Source organism: Littorina saxatilis, linkage group LG6 (genome assembly GCF_037325665.1).
Source record: "Littorina saxatilis isolate snail1 linkage group LG6, US_GU_Lsax_2.0, whole genome shotgun sequence".
Taxonomy (NCBI): Eukaryota; Metazoa; Mollusca; class Gastropoda; order Littorinimorpha; family Littorinidae; genus Littorina; species Littorina saxatilis.
This window is the reverse complement of record NC_090250.1, coordinates 18,646,123-18,668,622: the sequence shown is the minus strand read 5'-3', so window position 1 is coordinate 18,668,622 and position 22,500 is coordinate 18,646,123. Positions and strand designations below refer to the sequence as shown.

The following is a 22,500-nucleotide window of genomic DNA, read 5'->3' as shown; positions in this document are numbered from 1 at the left end:
GAAAAGGACGCAGGCAGGCCAAACCACCCCCAATCACAATCAAAGTAGAAACATTCATGACACCTACTTGGCAACCGCTGAAGCCATTCTTGGCCTCCGCCAGAAGCGAGCCGAAGACGAGCGTACCACCTGAGAAGCCCTCTGAAACCCTCACTGGAGGTGACTGCACACAGAGCGAGCCGTCCTGTGGGCCTTCTGTCAGCGTAGCGATGGTGAGCGAGTTGAAGGATGCAACATCTCCAAACCCTCTTGCAACGGGCGCAAAGAATAGCCCAGGATCAGACACACCCTTGCAGTAGCCTTCAGCGGGCAATGAATTGAAGAGAATGGCAGTGGAAAACCTGATCCAGGAAAAGCGAGCGAAGACAAGGGCATCAACTGCAGCATCAAACGTCCACACCTCACCATCACAGAGGTCGCGGAGAGGACGAGCCAAGCTAGACCAAGATCCTACTCTGACAGTAGCCCCATGTCTCCGGGGTTAAAACGACCCGCCTTGTTCGGCACAGAGACTTCTCAGCCGTCAGAGAGAACCCCCTTTTATGCCACAGAGATCCAACAGCTTCAGCGGAAGATTCGACTCCTGCGTCTCAGAGACTCCTCGGCCGTTAGAAAGAACCCTCTTTCATTCTACGGAGATCAAACAGCTGCCCAAACGACCCCGCAGCGGAAGACTCGACTCCAGCGTCACAGAGACTTCTGAACGTTCAGAACGACCGCATTCTATCACCACAACGACCTCGCTGAGTCTACCGGAATTCCTCAGCAGCAAGCCGCACTCCAGCGTCAGCGACGTGGATGAACAGAGGGACAGCGTTACGTGCCAGGAGCGGCTTCCCACGACTAACTGGTCTTGATGCGGTAGGAACAGCAAGGGAACGTCTGCAAAGACCTCCGTGACGTCAGTGGGGGTGCCCTACTACAAGTATTCCGTGGCCACCCTGGCGGCGACTTCAGGGTCCATGTCGATGTGTCCGACCAGGGATATTCCCTCGGAAATGACCAGGAACTCCAAGGGTCTGTCTCCTCTGCAAGTGAGATCTGGCTTTTGTGTGTGTGCGTGTGTGTGTGGGGTGTGTGTGTGTGTGTGGTGTGTGTGTGTGTGTGTGTGTGTGTGTGTGTGTGTGTGTGTTATAGTATCTGTCATGGAAAAAAAGGAGGAGTAAAACACAAGTGCATTGATTCGTTCGGAGAATGCTGTGCGCTGAGAATCTGTCCTCAAGGCTCTGTCTTCTCTGCAAGTGAGATCTGGCATTTTTTTCTTTATACCGTATAGCATTTATCATGACAAAATAGGAGCAAAATAAAAAGTACATTCGTCTGGAGATTGTTGCGCTGAGAATCTGTCCTTAAGGCTCTGTCCTCCCTGCAAGTGAGATCTGAATCTGTGTTTGTAATATTTCGTTTTTGTCGTAAAAGGGCAAAGAAAAACAAGACGTTGGTAAACCATAAACAAAGAACAAGTTATATTATGAACAAGGAAAGAGGCAGACAGTATCTGCCGTAAAAGGAAACAGATCAGGGTTGTTTATGCCATAGTCAGTCAATTTGCAATGTCCCAGTATAGGTCCAAGTTACCTGAGAGGTCGTTAAGTCAGTTGTTTCTGCGATGGTTCCCTGGGTCTCAGAAGCCACCCCTTTCCTTTTGCCCGGCAAATGTACCTCTTTTTTTGTCAAGGAGAGATCTAAAACACCCTTTTCAAGGGCTACATTTTAACATTTTTATTCCGCTTGGCAAGCCCATGAACCCCTGCCTCATTTCGGAAGCGGCTTCTTCTCAAACACTAGGTGCAATACTACAGACGGACATGCAATTGACAAAAATCACATGACTGCATACGATATTTATTTGTTATATATGAAGTCATATCGCGCGCGTATCTCCAGACTCGGACTCAAGGCGCAGGGATCTATTTATGCCGTGTGAGATGGAATTTTTTACACAATACATCACGCATTCACATCGACCAGCAGATCGCAGCCATTTCGGCGCATATCCTACTTTTCACGGCCTATTATTCCAAGTCACACGGGTATTTTGGTGGACATTTTTTTATCTATGCCTATACAATTTTGCCAGGAAAGACCCTTTTTGTCAATCGTGGGATCTTTAACGTGCACACCCCAATGTAGTGTACACGAAGGGACCTCGGTTTTTCGTCTCATCCGAAAGACTAGCAGGGGCGGACGAGGGGGGGGGGGGGGGGGCACAGGGGGCACGTGCCCCTCCCCCCGAAAAAAAAAAAAAAAAGAAGAAGAAAAAAAAAAGATTTTTCTATGCTGATTCTATGACCATTTCTAAGTTCAAATGGCACCAGATGGCACCATTTTGCTTCTTTGGGCAAAACATTTTTCCGGGGGGACATGCCCCCGGACCCCCCTAGCAAATTCGGGCGCTTTGCGCCCATCACATTCACTTTCGATTCAAAGTGCCCCCCCCCCCCCCCCCTTACAAAGCAACTGATCCGCCCCTGACTAGCACTTGAACCCACCACCTAGGTTAGGAAAGGGGGGAGAAAATTGCTAACGCCCTGACCCAGGGTCGAACTCGCAACCTCTCGCTTCCGAGCGCAAGTGCGTTACCACTCGGCCACCCAGTCCTATCAGTTGTAGAGTTATGTTTGTGATGAGGTCTGGCTGCTGCTGTGTCCTTGCATGTTCTTGGGAACCGATGTGTGCCCATGGCAGTTTTTAGCTCTAAAATGTTAAGCCTGTTTGACTGGCTTTGCCTCCAACGTTGACTGTTGCGCTTCGTCCACTCGGTTACATTTAGTATACTGTTGTGACCAGCCTTAGTGTAGAGGTACTACAGTCCTTATACGGACGCCGTTCAATAATGAGTTAGAACAGCAATCAAATATCAAGTTGATTAAAAAAAAAATGAGGAAGGGGAGAGCTGCTATGTAAATTCTCTGTCAATTGTTGTCTGTCATCCTACATCGCGAGGGGAAAGAATTGATTGACCACACGACAGATTCGCGTTCGTTTTACTACGCTGGGGGATTTTTTTGTTGACTGAATTGATTCGCTGTTTGGTCGATGCATGACGGGATTGTTTTGATTCGCCTTGTGTCTGTGTGTGGTGCATGCATCGTTGCGTTCCGTGCGGTATTTTCACAGCGATGCTGTTTACCCGCGCTGAGAGAAATCCTGAGGGATATACGTCCCGCTTGTTGACCCTACCCTGCTGTTTGTGTTCAATTCTCAGCATCCCTGTTGAAGCTTTGATAGCATAGTGATTCGTTCTTCGAGGTTGTAATCATACACTTGTTAATAAAATAAATATGAAGTTGAAAAACAAAAGAATTCTGTACTCACCGATACAAGGACAGCACAATAATACGAAATTTCGCTAATAAAAGCTTCATCAGGTAACAACAAGTCGCGTAAGGCGAAATTACTACATTTAGTCAAGCTGTGGAACTCACAGAATTGAAACTGAACGCACTGCATTTTTTCACAATGACCGTAGTCCGCCGCTCGTACAAAAGGCAGTGATCTAAATTGACGAGCCTGTTTAGCGCGGTAGCGGTTGCGCTGTGCTGCATAGCATGCTTTTTCTCTATTTTTACTTTTCAGAGCTTGTTTTTAATCCGAATATAACATATTTATATGTTTTTGGAATTAGAAAATGATGAAAAATAAGATGAACGTAATTTTGGATCGTTTTATAAAAAAACAAATTTAATTACAATTTTCGGATTTTTAATGACCAAATTAAAGTCATTAATTAATTTTTAAGCCTCCAAGCTGAAATGCAATACCAAAGTCCGGTCTTTGTCGAAAATTACTTGGCCAAAATTTCAATCAATTTTATGTAAAAATGAGGGTGTGACAGTGCCGCCTCAACTTTTACAAAAATCCGGATATGACGTCATCAAAGACGTTTATCCAAAATATGAGAAAAACGTTTGGGGGAATGGAATGATTTGCACGGAACTATACAACCGCGCATTAATCGATCGTCTGCGCAGGTTGACTGGTTGAGTGATTCGGATTCGATCAAACTTTCGCACAAAAACTCCTGTTTTCTTTGAATAACCGAAGAAAGGAGGAATAAAGAGGTTACACACCTCGTCTCAGTGATTATTAAAAATAATGGTCTCAGTTCGCGGTCATGAAAAAGCTCGCTGAAGCTCGCATTTTTCATGATCCGCCAACTTCGACCATTATTTTTAATAATCACTGAGACTCGGCATGTAACCTCTACTTATTGTGCTGTCCTTGCATCGGTGCGTACAGAATTCTTTTGTTTTTCAACGTTGTTTATCTCACCACAGTCACTTTGTTGTTTAGATTAATCAAATATGAGTTTGAGGTTTAATAGTGGGGCATTTTTGTGAGGGCGTTAGCGTGAGGGATTCTGTATTTAAGCGTTTTTGGCAAGTGAAAGTTCCGATTGTTTAGATGAAATATTGAAGTATTCTGATGATGCTCGTATTACTAAGCTGCTGATGCAGTACACTTTCTCGATATTCCAAGCTCTCGCAAACTCTCGCGACTTGTGAAGCAAAGCAAAGCATGCGGGACGGACTCTCGCGAGAACTGCGAAGCCTCGATGAATTCAGCTCTTGCGAAATTCAGAGCATGCGGTGCAGATAGCTCATCAGAGCTCCTATGCTAGGGTTCCGTCATGGTCTATGAATTGAACTTGTTCGATAGATTAAAGTTTCATACAAACAAAATGTTCCCAACGTTTCATCCCTGTGATTTTATCTTGGCATTGACGTTCAACTGATTACATTGCTTTCATAAATTGTGGCAAATATTCATTCGCAATAGTTTTGTTGTCCCTGTACAAAGACAATTACGTGAACATTGTATCGAGAAAGGAGAGAGAGGGGAGAGAGAGAGAGAGAGAAAGAGAGAGAGAGAGAGACAGAGAGAGAGAGACAGAGAGAGAGAGACACAGAGACAGAGACAGAGACAGAGACAGAGAGACAGTGGGAAAGAGAGAGAGAGAGAGAGAGAGAGAGAGAGAGAGAGAAAGAGGGAGAGAGAGAGAGAGAGAGAGAGAAAGAGGGAGAGAGAAACACAGAGAGAGATAGAGACATAGAGAGAGACACAGAGACACAGACAGAGCCAGAGACACAGAGAAAGAGGGAGAGAGAGACAGAGAGGGAGATCTAAACAGAGACAGAGACAGAAAGAGAAATACTGAGAAAGAGAAACAGGGAGTGTGTCTATATTTGTTACGTTCATTCATTGGTTTGCTTTGTGATACACCGTTACAGCACTGCGCCATCTTTGCCTTGGACTATTGACATTCCTCTCCGCGTTCGTGATTATGCACACCCCAAATTAGGTCTGTTCAAGCTTTAACGAAGGTTATGGTCACCATCTACTTAAACACGTGCAAAAAAATGAACAACCTGACTGCTTTCTGTGCTTAATCCTAGTTAGCATTTTTTTTCTGAATTCACTTTGCCCATTGAGATAAGTGGCAATTACGAAATGAATTAAGCAAAACCATCTAATTCTTCGCAGCTAGGCTGTAAATTGTATGGTACGCGTGTTTGCCGAAGAGGACGGATGCTGATAGCCTAAGAGACGCCTTGTACAGATCTGTGGTGTTGTGTATCCCATGGTTAATACTAGGAGTAAAAGCTGGCCTTATTTGAGCGCAAATTCGACTTCGTGAACACTTCGCGAAGTCTTTTTATCGAAAATTCAGTGCCAATGTTCCGTACAGCCAGCTTCGTGAATTAGACTTTGTGAAGTCGACTTCGCCCAACTAATGTGAGGTTTTAGAAATCTTGAAACGTCAGGCATCAACAGGTCTTGAGACGAGTCCATCTTTACGTCGCTCGACGTCCTTTTCTAGCGAACCGTGGCATCCAATGGAATGGCATGCATTCACATTTTTTGTAATTTGCTGCATCGAGGATCATGACGTTGAAGCATACTCGATCTCTCTGCCCCCTAGCTACTGTAGAATTCAGGCAAATCTCCCATCTTTTGCGCTCAGAAATTCTGAAGGGAGATTTTATATCATTTTCTGAAATCGATTTTTGGGGTCATTCATCCCTGCTTCTCTCCGAATTGAATGAATGCAAAAGGAGGCCTAGTTGATTTGCTTCTCATTGTCTGCCTCCTTGAGTCGGTGTTTTTCTCTGTTCCTCTGTCTGTCTGTTTGTCTGTATGTCTCTCTATTTATCTCTCTAGCTCTCTGTCTCTCTCACTCTGTCTCCGTCTCTCAATCCCACTCCCCCCAACCCCCCTCCCCCTCCCCCTCAGAGCCCGTTCCTTCTTTCCCTGTCTGTCTGTGTCTCCATGTCTGTGCCTCTTTCTCCCCTCCCCCCCCTCTCTCTCTCTCCCTTTCTCGCTTTTTTGTCTGTCTATCTGTCTCTCTCTCTTTTCCCTCTTCTCTGTCTCTCTCTGTCCTCTCTCTCTCTCTCTCTCTCTCTCTCTCTCTTTCTCTCTCTCTCTCTCTGCGCATGAATGTCTGTCTGTCTCCCTTCCTCCCTCCCTCTGTCTCTGTCTCTGTCACTCGCTGTCTCTCTCTCTCTCTTTCTCTCTCTCTCTCTCTCTCTCTCTCTCTCTCTTTCTCTCTCTCACTCTCTCTCTCTCTCACTCTCTCCCTCACTCTCTCCTTATTGTACTATTGCATAATATTCTGACTCTAATTGACTTGCAAATTTTTGCTTTGCACCTTGTCATGAACATTTATAAACTACAATGTTTCATATAATGCGCTTATGTACATACACTTATACTGTTTCACTAATTATGTATGTATGTAGTAGTAGTTATTATAGTAGATTTAGTCCTTCTTTAGGGCGAGGGCCAGATGCAAAAAAGTATTCCAATGCTTATTCTGTTACCCTCGTAAAATAAAGAATTGTCATTGTCATTGTCATTGTCATTGTCATTGTCTCTCTGCGCATGAATGTGTGCAAGCTGTTTGTGTATGTGTCCATAGATCTTATCGTCCATATCTTCTCTTCTGCTTAACACATCAACTCAAAAACGCAAACTATCACCGACAGCAAACACACTCCAACCAGAAGTTAGCAACCTCACATGGAGAACCCAAGCCATACGCACAGTCTGTTCATGTTGCTAAGTTACCCACGGTGTCCGGGAGGTAATGTTATGCAACACTTGCCCTTCGGGAATTTGCCCTCCCTGTCAGCAGGCGGATGTGTCCTCTGGAGTCTTTCCCGTTCCTTGGTGATTCGGAGCACGGTTCTTTGGATTAGTTTGGCGTTTCTGGGGTTATTGTTGCTATCAACAGTTCCTCTTCTTCTTTTTCTTCGTTCATGGACTGAAACTCCCACGGCTTGTACGTGTTTGACCGTTTTCACCCCGTCATGTAGGCAGCCATACGCCTCTTTTTTCATGCTGGGTATTTTCGTGTTTCTATAACCCGCCGAACTCTGACATTGATTATGTGATCTGTTCCGTACGCACTTGGTCTTGTGATTGCTTGTACACACGAAGGGGGATAAGGCACTAGCAGGTCTGCACATCAGTTGACCAGGGAGATCGGGAAAATCTCCACCCTTATCCCACCAGGCACGGCCGGGATTCGTACCCACGACCTTCCGCTTGGGAGGCCAGCGTCCTATCCACTAGGCCATTTCGCCCGTCATCTGTTATACATCAGATCGGCCCATTTTGTGTGTATATGTGTGTGTGTGTGTGTGTGTGTGTGTGTGTGTGTGTGAGTGTGTGTGGGTGTGTGTGTGTGTGTGTGTGTGTGTGAGTGTGTGTGTGTGTTTGTGTGTGTGTGTGTGTGTGTGTGTTTGTCAGTGTGTGTGTGTGTGTGTGTGTCTGTGTGTGTCTGTGTGTGTGTTTGTGTGTGTGTTAGTCTGTGGGTGTGTGTGTGTGTGTGTGTGTGTTTGTGTGTGTGTGGGTGTGAGTGTGTTTGTGTGGTGTATGTGTGTGTGTGTGTGTGTGTGTGTGTGTGTGTGTGTGTGTGTGTGTGTGTGTGCGTCTTATGCAAAGCCTCGTTTTTGGCTCACTATCTCACATCTGGCTAGGCTTGGAATGGAAAGAACATCGCGGTTCTCCTCTTGAAAACATCCAAAACACGAACATTATAATTATTAGGACGTCTTCTTGTGTGGAGAGAATGTCAGTTTCAATGAATAGCCGAATTCCGTAAATAACTCTTTCGGGTTTGTATATGGGGCTGTGTAAGAGAGAGTATCCTTGCTTTGGTCTTTGAGTATCGTTGTTAGAGAGTGAGTATCCTTGCTTTGGTCTTTGAGTATCGTTGTTAGAGAGTGAGTATCCTTGCTTTGGTCTTTGAGTATCGTTGTTAGAGAGTGAGTATCCACCCTCCAGTTGGACTCATACCAGAAATCTACATTCTGACTGCTTCTTGTGTAGAGTAAGAATGTTTTGATGAACAGATTTCTTAAAGGTCTCTAGTGGCTCTTCCATGACTTCAATGGTACAAAAGATCCAATTCTTCACATAAAGCAGCCAGACTGTTGATTTTCGGGATGTGTCCAAGCGGACGGATGGCCTTATCCTTTGTACAACCCTGGCAAGATCTAGAATGGAGAACATTATTTACAATGAAAGGACTGTGGCTTTAAAAAAAAAATCAATTTTCCCTTTATTATTTTGTCTCCCTGTATCTGTTTCGCCGTTTCTCTCTCAGTCAGTCATGTATTACTTTCATATCTGTCAGCGCTGTCTGCCTGTCTGTCTGTGTCTCTGTCTGTCTCTCACTCTGCCTGTCTGCCTGTCTGTATGTCTGTCTGTCTCTGTCTCTGACTCTCTCTGGCTCTCTCTCACTCTCTCTATCTCGCTTTCTCTCTCTCTCTCTCTCTCTCTCTCTTATGCTGTGTTGCCTTTGTGACATGAGTTTCACGGTTGAGGAAAATTTCTCTAAAAATGCCATTGCCTTCCTTCATTCAGCACCCCTCCCCCCCCCCCTCCCCCACACACACTTCCCCCTCTCCCCTCCCCTCATCTCTGCACATTTCTGACAAATTTTCGTTTTTATCTTTGACCTGGGGGGGAAGTGGACAGCCATTGATTCTTCTTCGCGTGCTGGTTGGCTAATCCGGCCAGACACGCATCCTATCTCCACCAGAGGAGAGCGGCGTCGCCGAGCAAGGGAGGCAATCCACACAGCCCCGTCTGTCTGGCCTCCCTTTCCTCACGTCTTGTGGTCACAGAAGATCAGCAGTCTTCTCCTTTGATTAAATTCTTTCATAGCATGGCGTGGAGTGGAGACGACTACGGAGCGGATGCCTCCCTCTAGTCTCGCTATAATCTAGTCATCGTCATGTCCTTTCGGCGTCTTTATCATCGAGGCCTGAGAGCTGGGGGGGTGGAGGGGGGGGGGGGTACGGAGCATTCTATGGAATATTAATATTGATGTGTACCTTTCATCCAAATAGGCAAGATAAAAGCTAGTGCTATGGTTTTTGTGTGTGTAAAAAGGTCTAATGTGATTACACCTTTCGTGAAAATTGGCCGAAAGAAGAGCTCTGCTAACGTGTTGGAAAGAGAAAGAAGAGCTCTGCTAACGTTTTTTTGAAAAAGAGGTTTAAAAGATTCAAATGTGTATACAGTACAGATGAACGCCATTTTATGGAATGTATATGATCGATTTTTACTTTTCATTAAAAGGGGCACGAAGAAAGCTTCTTACATTTTGGGGAAAAAAGGAAACTATTCAAATGTACCAAGAGATGCAGGCCATTTAATGGAATTAACGATTGGTGATTTTTCATTTTAACAAAATAGGTTTGAATCAAATTTGCAAAGGGCAAATTGTTTGGATGCATTGTTATTGATAATACCTGTTATCAAAATAGGCGATCAGGAAGCTACTTCTTTTGAAAAGGTTAAACTAATAAACTTTGCCAAGGGACTTATGTCATTTTATTAAATGTGTTGATATTGATTTCTACCTTCCATAAACACAAGAAAAAAAAGTTAATTACTTTTAGAGAAAGGGGTAACCATGACATTAAATTTTGCGAAGGTTTTAGAACAGGGTCAAAATAATCAAATTGCCAAATGGTTTCAGACCATTGTATGGAATGTAATAAAATGAGTTTAGTATTGATTTTACGATCCATGAAAATAGACAAAAAAAGAAGCCACTTACTTTTTAGGTACATGACAGACCGTCACAAGGCCACAGTTCTGCTAGCCATCTCAGATCTGGCAAAGCTTTTTATATATGGGAGAATACGAACACTCCTCCACTTTGACATTTACCAACATTCAACTTCTTGGCTGCTTCGTGTGCAGATTGATAATTTGTTAAGGAATTATTTTCACAAATCGTCAGTGGTTTCCGTTGGGAAATGAATGAAGTCATCACAACAATACCACTCTACACAGAGTGCACTTCGGCTGTTGATTATTGGTATGTGTACAAGTGGAGGGCTGGCTTTATCCTTGTTAAAACCTGGCCAGATCCGAGATGGGAAGTCGAATCGTTTACGGGACGGGCGCAGTGGCCAAGGGGTAAGACGCTCGCCTCCCAATCGGAAGGTCGTGGGTTCGAATCTCAGCCGCTGCCGCCTGGTGGGTTAAGGGTGGAGATTTGTCCGATCTTCCAGGTCAACTTGTGTGCAGACCTGCCAGCGCCTTATCCCCCTTCGTGTGTACACGCAAGCACAAGACCAAGTGCGCACGGAAAAGATCCTGTAATCCATGTCAGAGTTCGGTGGGTTATAGAAACACACGCATACCCAGCATGCTTCCTCCGAAAGCGGCGTACGGCAGGGTAAAAACAGTCATACACGTAAAAACCCACTCGTGCAAAAACACGAGTGAACGTGGCAATTTCAGCCCATGAACGCAGGAGAAGAAGAATCGTTTACACGACAAAGACTATGCCTTTCAGAAAAAAAGGGTCAACATCTGCTAAAGGGATTTATGTCATGCTATGGAATGTTTTAGTAATGATTCTGCCTTTCATGAATATAGACAAAACGGGCGGTACTAACTTTCAAGAAAAAGGTCTGAAGATTTGAATGTGCAAAAGGATTGTGTCCATTTTAATTAGCACTGTATATCTAAAGTGAAAGAAGGCAGAATGAAAGGAACCAGCTTTGAAAAAGCAGTGAAGCTGAAACATGCAATGGTTTATGATGGCTCTACTCAATACTTTAAAGCAAATGTTGTTTTTCGAAACCTTTTAGTAGTTCAACATCGCAAGTTAGTGTGTCACGTTTAATCCTTCCTTTCATCATTCATTCGCTTGCGGCTTCGTGACAGGCGGAAGAAAAACAAATCAGCCAGACAAGTTTTCGTTATAGTTTGTCTGTGCACTTAAAAGACCGTTGGGTCGATATATTTGTGAATGTATTGTTTTGTCAATAACAAACGTTCCAACAACCTACCTTTCTTGTGTTTTTTAATCATTCATCTGAAACCCTAGCTTTATTGTAGAGCTGGTTTCTTTAGAAAACTGAGGCAGTGAGGTAATGCCGTGACAAGAGATACTCACTCATCAAGGGAAGTAATCGGTCTTAAAATGTACAGAGATTGAGAGTTACTCAGAACCAAACTCCTCCTGACGCCTGAGAGAAGAGAAATCATTGACATGATCAAACCATGGTTTCATACTGTAGTGTGTTGTTTTACTTCGTTGTGGACTGTTTCTCTTTTTTTTCGTTTTACATTTATTTTTATTTTTTTACATCGTGGTCTTTTGTTAAACATTATTTGGTGTCGTTTCATATCGTTTCATGTGTTTCATACCGTTTGGTACTGTTTCATACTGTATCACCTCATTAAGCGAAACTGAAGTAGTGCGTCTCATGATCCATTGCCACCTCCGGTTTCACATTGTGTTATGTTGTTTCATTTTGTTAAAACATGGTTTTATGTTGTTTCATATTGTTTCATAACACTTCAGCTCATCAATCGATAGTAGTGTGTCTAATGATCCTTTGCCACCTCCGGTTTCCCATTGTTTAATTCTGTTTCGCATTTTTTTTTTTTTTTTTTTTTAACATGGTTTCATGTTGTTTCATATCATTTTAGCTCATCAAGCATTGGGCGTACGGGAGGAAGGTCCTGGCTTTCTCGTTGCTTCACAGTAACTTCTAATTCATTAGTTCATTAAGTTTTACATATATATATATACAGTGTTTCATGCTGTTTCATGCTATTTCAAGTTGGATTGTTCATTCTGTTTCAGCTCATCAAGCAATGGGCGTACGGAGGAAGGTCCCGGCCGGTCCGGAGGCCGGACTCTTTCCTGGAGCGCTTTGCGATGGGGGGCAAGGATATCCCTCATCACAGCGGCTCACGGCGCGAGAGAAAAATATCAGACATCAGGTAAGCGCACTTTTTTCTTCTTTCTTCCTTGCATGTAGGAGTAAATTTGCGGTCCTGTCTGTGTTTGTGGTGAACGGGTATCTGTGGTTCCTGAAACCTGTTGGTGTGACAATGACGATTTTCGGGAATAACTCCGTCGGGTTTGTATGGGTTGTGAAAGAGTTAATACCCTTGCTTTTCCTCTGACACATATATAAACTTCGCACGTGCTCCTGTCTACGAGTTTTCGACACACACCTCGCCAGTGATTGGCCCCTCCAATGTTTGTCCGAGTAAAAAGCAAGGGTAGTCATTCATTCACAACCCATACAAACCCGACAGAGTTATTTTCGGAATACGTCTATCGTCTTTCAGTTATTGTTTAGAAATACTAGTTAACTCCCCCGATCCTGTGCAAGAGTATAATTATTATGTTGGTCTGCCTGCCAGTTCGTGGTTTTGTCCCTGTTCTGTTTGTTTTTACCATGTCAAGTTCCCTTTGTGTTTACTCCCGTTCAGTTCGTGCATGGTTTGCATGACTTGGTTAAAGATTTAGATTTCTCCCCATGTGGGGCATCAAGTAGACCACCACCAAATTTTAATATGCCTAGACTTTTAGGTGGGATTAGAGCATTCTGTCGCCACTTGGACACATACCAAACGCCTTCAGCCTGGCTTATAATTGCTGTAGCGTGGGGGCTTTTGTTTCATTTGATTCAAGCAGTGTAGTTGTTTTTTTCTCTCAATCATCGATTGATAACATACATGATAAGGCCAAACAAAAGTATATGTTGGTTTAGGGTAACCCGACCGACCCTATTTTTTTCCCGCCGACCCTTAAACTGTTTTTTCATTTCTCAACAAAAAATCCCCCAAAAAACAACCTCTGGCACATTTTGCGAACCATACCGAGACTAAAAATAAAAAACATAAAAGATATTACAAAAACGACCTACCGACCCTATTTTTTGTTGGGTCATGTTACCCTAAACCAACATATATTTTTGTTTGGCCTAACATAATTATATAGAATAAACAACAAGCCATAAGGATTGAATGATTTTCCTAAGGTAAAGACAATGTTTGTTATACTAAATTATGTTTGTAACGTATGTAAAGCAGCAACAACATTGTTTTGTTACTCACTGATTTGAAAGGATATTCTCTTATCCCATGAAAAAGCCCGGACTAACGTGTGGTTGAGCACATAATCCTTTACAGTGGATTAAATATACCTTAGGCTTTTTTCCTCGGTTGTCAGTTAAAATGAATTACTTAAGAAAACCATGTCTGACACTTGATTTCCGAAACGTTGGTGCTGTTTTGTTTGTTACTTGTTACATGATGCTTGGTTGGTTGGTCGGTTGGTTGTTTGGTTGGTTAGTTGGTTGGTTGGTTGCTTGGTTGCTTGCTTGCTTGCCTGGTTGCTAACTTGGTTGATTGGATGTTTGTACTGCTGGTTTGAGAAGTTCAGCCTGCTTCATACCTCGTAAAAGGGCCGAACACAATGACATCAAATATCACAAGGTGGAACATATAACTTCGAACCCCTTGTGAACCAAGGGTGTCGATTGGTTTGGGTCGAGATGGGGATGGAGGGAGGGAGGGAGGGAGAGAGCATGGCGTACGTTGGATAGAGAGGGGGGGGGGGGGATTGCGAGTCTGACACGTCATTAACAGTAAAACCGTCAAAATGATGACGCGTCAGTTACGTAGGAGGATCAGCATGACAGTATTCTGACAGCTCGGCTTTAAAACCCACGTCAGAATCTTCGCTGCTATGTGCTAAATTCCTTTTTTTTTCAAGCACAGCTACTTACTTCCGTTTGTCTGTGACGTCATGTAGACAGGGTTTTTTCCTGGAGTGTCAAGCCTGCTTATGATGCCATACCGGCATTACGAATCACGAAACGTTGTACGTACCTCGTAGGTTGGTTTGAATCCTTGCAACTATGTACAGTATCTGGCATCTCTATGCTGACAAATCATGACCAAATAGGTATGTTTCGTTGGTAAGAATCCTTCCAAACCATTTCCGGATGTGAATGTAAATCTCACTTTCTTTTTTTTTTCTTCTTTTTTTTTTGTATTTGCCAAGCACATCATCGTGGGGCTTTTAATCCATAACATGCATCCGTCTACAATGTATTTTCATTCATCCTTCAACATGTATAATAAATATGTAAATGGCAAGTATACAAGACATACAACATTAGGACCTAACCGACAGACGGACATGTAACATACCGACAATACTGATAAAAAAAAAAGAGAGAGAGAGAGAGAGAGAGAGAGAGAGAGAGAGAGAGAGAGAGAGAGAGAGAGAGAGAGAGTGAGAGGGGGGTAACAGGGTGACAGACAGGTAAGAGGATAAGTGAAGCAGACAGACGTAAGACATACACACACACTCTTGCCTAAAATCTTATAAAAACCTACAATTTTAAACTGTATAAAAAGTTAAGCTGAAATGGACACTTCGCCTTGGTCTCACTTTCTTTGTCTCAAAATGTTACAATTGGTTTAAACGTATTTTATTCAGAAAACATACTGTGGCACAGTATACAACAGAAGCACTTTGGACCACACAACAAGGTACATCTTCACAATTCTCGACATTCGCTATCTCAACAAAGCTCCGGTGTCAATCGATACAAGCTATAACTAAAATTGTTTTCATATCTTAGCAAGTCGTGACCCAAAGCAGGCCTGGTTTGACAAAACGACTCGAGTAACGGGTAACATGAACCGACAGTTTCTCATCCCTTGAGGGGAAAATGGCCAGGCTTTTAAGTTACATGTGAGAGCTTATTCTCCTCTCTTCCGATCAATAACTGAGGGCTTTGAGGACCTTTATGCTCCCTCATTCCGAGCTGATCCTTGTGAGAAAAAAATCAGACAATCTTCTCTTTCGCAATACCTTCAAATTCAACTGGAAACATTAAGAGTGCTCACAGTTCGGTCCGTGTTAATGACTCGACTCGCCATCTCAGATCTGCATGGTCAGCCTTATTGTGGGACGCAGGACACTCTCCACAGGCAGCCAGACAGACACACAGACAGAGAGCCAGCCAGCCAGCCAGACAGACAGACAGACAGACAGATTAAGAGAGACACTGACAGAGACAAACAGAGACAGAGGGACAGATATGGGGAGAGACAGATAAGCCGGCATAGAGAAACAAAGAGACTGACAGACAGACGGTCAGACAGACAGACAGACAGACAGAGCCAGACAGAGGGATACAGAAAACAAGATTATGGTCTCCATCTGAGGTCCTTGCTCTTACCGCCCACCTCAGGTCAGAGACAATGATAATCGACCAGCAGTCGCCCCCCCCCCCCCCCCCCTCCCCGCAAAAAAAAAGAAGAAAAAGAAAAAAGTTTGTGTCGCGGAAGAGAATCTCAGCGACGTGGAACAAATGTAAATTGCAAATGGTAGAGTCATCTTCTTCCCCTGCGTGTTTTTCCAGGCGTTATTGCGGGTTCCTATTCTTCCCAAATTGGCTATCTCTTCCCTGTCTCTGGTCTTCTCCATTCTCCGTAATTGTCTGGCCTCTCTATATCTCTCTGTCCATGTATCTGTCTGTCGATTTCTCTGTATCTGTCGATGTCTATGTCTCTCTCTCTGTCCGTGTATCTGTCTGTCGATTTCTCTGTATCTGTCGATTTCTATGTCTCTCTCTCTGTCCGTGTATCTGTCTGTCGATTTCTCTGTATCTGTCGATTTCTATGTCTCTCTCTCTGTCCGTGTATCTGTCTGTCGATTTCTATGTCTCTCTCTCTCTGTCCGTGTATCTGTCTGTCGATTTTTCTTTAACTGTCGATTTCTTTGTCTCTCTCTCTCTGTCCGTGTATCTGTCTGTCGATTTCTCTGTATCTGTCGATTTCTTTGTCTCTCTCTCTGTCCGTGTATCTGTCTGTCGATTTCTCTTTATCTGTCTTCTTCTTCTTCTTCTGCGTTCGTGGGCTGAAACTCCCACGTACACTCGTGTTTTTTGCACGAGTGGAATTTTACGTGTATGACCGTTTTTTTACCCCGCCATTTAGGCAGCCATACGCCGTTTTCGGAGGAAGCATGCTGGGTATTTTCGTGTTTCTATAACCCACCGAACTCTGACATGGATTACAGGATCTTTTTTGTGCGCACTTGGTCTTGTGCTTGCGTGTACACACGGGGGTGTTCGGACACCGAGGAGAGTCTGCACACAAAGTTGACTCTGAGAAATAAATCTCTCGCCGAACGTGGGGACGAACTCACGCTGACAGCGGCCAACTGGATACAAATCCAGCGCGCTACCGACTGAGCTACATCCCCGCCCCTCTTTATCTGTCGATTTCTTTGTCTCTCTCTCTCTGTCCGTGTATCTGACGATCGATTTCTCTTCTGTCGATGTATTTGTCTCTCTCTCTCTCTGTCCGTGTATCTGTCTGTCGATTTTTCTTTAACTGTCGATTTCTGTGTCTCTTTCTGTCCAGGTATCTGAATGGTCGATTTCTCTTTATCTGTCGATTTCTGTGTCTCTTTCTGTCCAGGTATCTGATTGGTCGATTTCTCTTTATCTGTCGATTTCTGTGTCTCTTTCTGTCCAGGTATCTGATTGGTCGATTTCTCTTTATCTGTCGATTTCTGTGTCTCTTTCTGTCCAGGTATCTGATTGGTCGATTTCTCTTTATCTGTCGATTTCTGTGTCTCTTTCTGTCCAGGTATCTGATTGGTCGATTTCTCTTTATCTGTCGATTTCTGTGTCTCTTTCTGTCCAGGTATCTGATTGGTCGATTTCTCTTTATCTGTCGATTTCTGTGTCTCTTTCTGTCCAGGTATCTGATTGGTCGATTTCTCTTTATCTGTCGATTTCTGTGTCTCTTTCTGTCCAGGTATCTGATTGGTCGATTTCTCTTTATCTGTCGATTTCTGTGTCTCTTTCTGTCCAGGTATCTGATTGGTCGATTTCTCTTTATCTGTCGATTTCTGTGTCTCTTTCTGTCCAGGTATCTGATTGGTCGATTTCTCTTTATCTGTCGATTTCTGTGTCTCTTTCTGTCCAGGTATCTGATTGGTCGATTTTTCTTTAACTGTCGATTTCTGTGTCTCTTTCTGTCCAGGTATCTGAATGGTCGATTTCTCTTTATCTGTCGATTTCTGTGTCTCTTTCTGTCCATGTATCTGTCTCCCGGTTTCTCTATCTCTTTGTTCGTGTATCTGTCCCTCTGTTCGTGTACCCGTCTCTAGACTTCTCTGTCGATTTCTCTGTCTCTCTGTCCATGTATCTGCCTCTCGATTTATCTCTCTTGTGTCTATGAGTTTGCCTCCAACCCTTTCGTATTGTCCCCGTCTTTGTCTTTAGACACGCATTGTTTGACTACTGTTTCCTCTGATGACAATCCTGTTCTTGCGTGTGCCTTGGTCTATCTACTGTCCTATCTGTTTGCTACTGTGTCTTTGTATCTGTTTTGACAATCTACTGCCTTATCTGTTTTCTTCTTTGTTTGTGTGTGTTTCTCTTGCTTATCTACTACTCCGTCTGTTTGTGACTCTGTTGATCTTGTTGTCTGCTTTGTCTCTTATTACCTGCTATTTTCTCTGTTTGCATCTTTTTCTTTGTGTTCACGTAAACTATCATCTGTTTGCTTCTCCGTTTCTTGCCGTGCTTGTGTTGTCCACCTACCGCTGCCTATGTCTGTTTCCAGTTCTCGACAAAACATAATGTTGAATGGTCACAAATCGTGGGTCGGGCTGACCCAGACATAATGTGTACCAAGATCTAGACAAGATGTTCTACCGTCACGCGTTTATTTCAGACCCAGCGTGATTCACACGCCATGTGCACATGCACAACAGACACATAGTTTACCAGGCAATTTACGTCTGAGTCCCATTATGATTATGGGACATAATGGAAGACAGACGCAGGTAGCCTGGTAAACTATGTGTCTGCTGCACATGTGCAACTGGCGGGTGAAATATGATGGGTTTTGTTAAAACAAAATCGTATTCAAAATACATAACATGACACAATTCACTAATTCATTAGCAAGTAGTGCATGAGATCAAGCTGAAGCAAGTGTGCATTTGACGTGACCAAAAACCAAAAACAATATTACTCAAATATTACACAACTATTACACACATATTACACACATATTACTCAAATATTAAACACATATTACACACATATTACACAAATAGTACACAAATAGTACACAAATATTACACAAACATTACACAAATAATACACAAACATTACACAAATATTACACACACATTACACAAACATTACACAAATATTACACAAATATTACACAAATATAACACACATATTACACAAATATCATGAACTAGATGATTACCCGCTTCGCCGGGTACCGGCTTCGCCGGGAAGAAGTAGAGCCGAATGCCGGGTGTACGCCGGCTTCGCCGGCGCACGAAGGAAAGGAGATAAACGCGCAAAACACTGGAGACCTTCTAAAAATAGTAACGTGCAGTGACCTTCTAAAAATAGTAACGTAGTAACGGGAATATGGATTGACGCCACACGGAGGAAGGGAGATAATCGCGGCTGAAAACACTGGAGAAGATAAGGAAGAGTTACTGGTAGTGGATCCCGACAACAAAAAAACAAAAAAAACAAAATCGGTTCAGCGCGCACAGGGCAGCGCGCCGAGAGCACGTGTTGAAATATCTCATCGATGAGGTTGTGTCCGGGGTGTAGCTGAATACGGTGTCCCAATTTGAAAAAGATCCACCGAGAACTTTGGCCGTGCATCGCGAACAGACAGACAGACAGACAGACAGACAGACAGACAGACAGACAGACAGACAGACACTAGTCGTATATATAGATATATATAGATATGGAAATGACAATACTAAACCAGGATGAACATTTCGGGATGGGGGGGGGGGGGGTGGGGGGGGGGGGGGGCGGGTTACAAACGCAGAACAGAGGAATCTAGAGAGCAAAAAAAGACGAAAGAGCTTGACATACAGTCAACCAAACAAGGAAAAAAGAACAGACTGGGGCGAAAGCGGGAGGGAAATAGAATAGGATGGGTTGGAAAAAGCATATTTAATAGTTTGATCTTGACAGTTACCTGCACAAGACGTTTTTTGTGTGGATGTAAATCCATAACTACACTTAATATAAGCATAGCTTGTTGTGTGATCCAAAGTTTATCCAGTGATGGTGCTAGTATTTTTTCAAACCGGTACACAAACTTATATAATGCAAACTGTCCAGAAAAAAACGGTAGGCTGGTCATTGGACCCAGTAAGAGTCCAACTCAGAGTACTGTTTTTTTGTTTGTTTTATCGGCGAAAAAAAACCCGGTAGTTCTACAAATCAACCGGTAGGTCATACCGGCAGCCAATTATCGTTTCAACCGGTAAAATACCGGTAATTGCCGGTTAACGCCAATACTGTTATCTTTTGTATTATATGCCACGCTGAGTTATCTTAATAAAATCATGTTCAAACCAACAGAATATGCCAGACCAGCTATGTCCGAGGATTCGGGGAGGGGTTTTTCATTTTTCAATTTCATTTTCATTACACCATTGTCCCATCGCTGGAAATTTCGGGTCGCTTCCTCCCAGTGGAAAGCTAGCAGCAACGGAGTCGCGCTACCCAGGTGTCCGTGTGTGTATGTGTTTTCAGCCACCTGCACTTATGGCAGAATGACCAAGGTCTTTTACGTGCCATTGAGGTGACACGGGGGGTGGGACATGGCTTCCGTCTCTGGGTCTGCACATAAAGTTGACCCGTGTCCGTCCCGTCCCGTCCCGGGTTCGCGTATTTGCATGGAATGAGGTCTGGGATGAGGGAAAAGCAGGAAGCTTTTATGAATATCATGATGTGTATCGGACGACATTACTTTGTGGACTTAAAGGTCCTTGTCTACATTTTTATACCGAAATCGCCATTTGACAATTAAAATGCAGAGTCTATTATCTACAAATATCAACAATACACCCCCTTTCGATCAGGAAAGACGAAGCCAGTGTAGCCGTTTGAAAATTCATTGTAGTATTCCAGCGTAGTACTCATAGTAGGATATCCTTATTTGGAAAATGCCAAGCGCAAAACTCCTCTCAAATCCCGTGCATTTCGTGCGTTTAAAAAAAAGCGTGGACAGCGCTCCCCTGTCAAACTGTTGCTGCACTTGTTTGGGCGTGGCTATAAGCATTGTGACATGAATTTGATTGGTCAGTATTTTTAGGCAAAGCACATGTTCTCAGCAAACAGAAAACAAAATATTGGAAGCGTGAGTCACGCTACCCAAAAATAAAATCTTTTTTTACATATATTTTTCTCTCACTTTTTTCCCCATGGTTCATTCATCATCTGACATAACTTTTCAGCGAAATCTAACCATAAAATTATTGAAAAAAAGCAAAAATGTAGACGACCACCTTTAAGCTTGAGCTTAAAGGTCGCCAGAATCAACAAACAAGAAAGGTAGATTATTGGAACGTGTAATTATTGACAAAACAAAACGTTACATTTGTAGTATGTCGGCCCATTGGTCTTCAAAGTAGACAAACACTTATGATTCAAATAATGAAATTATCTAAAAAAAAAATCGTCGACGAAACGTGACTCGCTTGCAAAATGCCGGTGTAACACGAAATTTTTACTCCACGAAAAATTTACTCCGGAGTAAACATTTCGTACGAAATTCTTCTCCGAGTACACTTTTCGTACGAGAAAAGAACTCCCCAAGGCACGAACAAATTACTCCCTCCACGAAATTTTTACTCCCCATTTTTTTTACTTCCAGTAAAAATCTCGTACGCAAAAATGGGATGCGGGCGAAAGGATAATGCCAATACGTGATCTCGCGCAAACGAATGTCGCGCTACCCTCCTTCCACCCCTTCCACCACCAAGACTAACAGGGGACAAGGGAGTAAAAATTTCGTACACCTGGCATGGGAAGTTAAATTGCTTGTGTTGGGGTGAAGTAATTTATTCGTTATTTATTCGTCAGGGGAGTAACATTTTTGCACGAAATGTTTACTCGGAACTCACCTGTCTTGGGGAGTAATTTTCTCGTGTAATGGGGGAGTGTTTTTTTCGTAAAGGGAGTAACTTTTTCGTACGAAATGTTTACTCCAGAGTAAAAATCTCGTGGGAGTAATTTTCTCGTGTTACACCGGCGAGGCAAATGTTGCCAGTTCCATTATGTTCTGTTACGTGGTTGGACCAAGTGCGTTGTATCCAAGATTTGGGGACAGGCTAAGGGTTCACTACAAGAAAGGTTTAAGAGGCGGGGCACACTGAATCAAGGAAAACAAGGACGGGATATGTATGAACATAGAGACAGATGTCAGATGGGTCATTACCTGACTTAGAGGCAGTTTTGAACACAGTTTAGACGGCCGCAGTGGCGTGGTGGTAAGACGTCGGCCTCCTAATCGGGAGGTCGTGAGTTCGAATCCCGGTCGCTGCCGCCTGGTGGGTTAAGAGTGGAGATTTGTCCGATCTCCCAGGTCAACTTATGTGCAGACCTGCTAGTGGCTTATCCCCCTTCGTGTGTACACGCAAGCACAAGACCAAGTGCGCACGGAAAAGATCCTGTAATCCATGTCGGAGTTCGGTGGGTTATGGAAACACGAAAATACCCAGAATTCCTACTCAACGAAAGCGGAGCATAATGTGGGGAACCCAAATGGGGAAACGAGCTCACACGTAACCAGACACATTCTGGAACGCTGAAGAAGAATTCGAAGAAGAAGAAGAGCCTTTCTGTAACCAGTTGTCAGTGAACACAGTTTGCCATACATATTACATACATCTATTAGAAAAAGGTAGCACATGTTAAAGGATAAGGATAAGGATAAGGATAAGATTTTATATAGTCCATGAGGGTAACCTCACAGAAATTCGGGCTGCTTTCTCCCTGGGGAAAGCGAGCTGCCATACAGTATACGGCGCTACCCATTTTTTTTTATTTTTTCCTGCATGCGTGTATTCATGTTTCCAAGCCCTGAGACTTAATACCGTGTGAGATGGAATTTTTTTTACACTTTATTTCAAGTCACACGGGTATTTGGTGGACATTTTTATCTATGCCTATACAATTTTGCCAGGAAAGACCCTTTTGTCAATCGTGGGATCTTTAACGTGCACACCCCAAACACTTGTGTTGAAATGAACAAAAATGTTTGATATGTGCTACATTTTGTTTCTACTATATTACACTGTGTTCATATTTTGTAACAATTCTGTTTAGAGTGTTCCCGTTAAAATAGTTC

General features: G+C 43.3%; 1 protein-coding gene across 1 annotated transcript in view; it reads left to right on the top strand.

The window, feature by feature from the left end:
• Positions 1 to 22,500, top strand: part of LOC138969703 (cyclic nucleotide-gated channel alpha-3-like) — a 126,196-nt gene that overhangs the window by 21,589 nt on the left and 82,107 nt on the right. Inside the window, exon 2 of the mRNA XM_070342562.1 lies at positions 12,128 to 12,267. Coding sequence (XP_070198663.1) covers positions 12,128 to 12,267 — 140 coding nt within the window. The remainder of the gene's footprint in view (positions 1 to 12,127; positions 12,268 to 22,500) is intronic.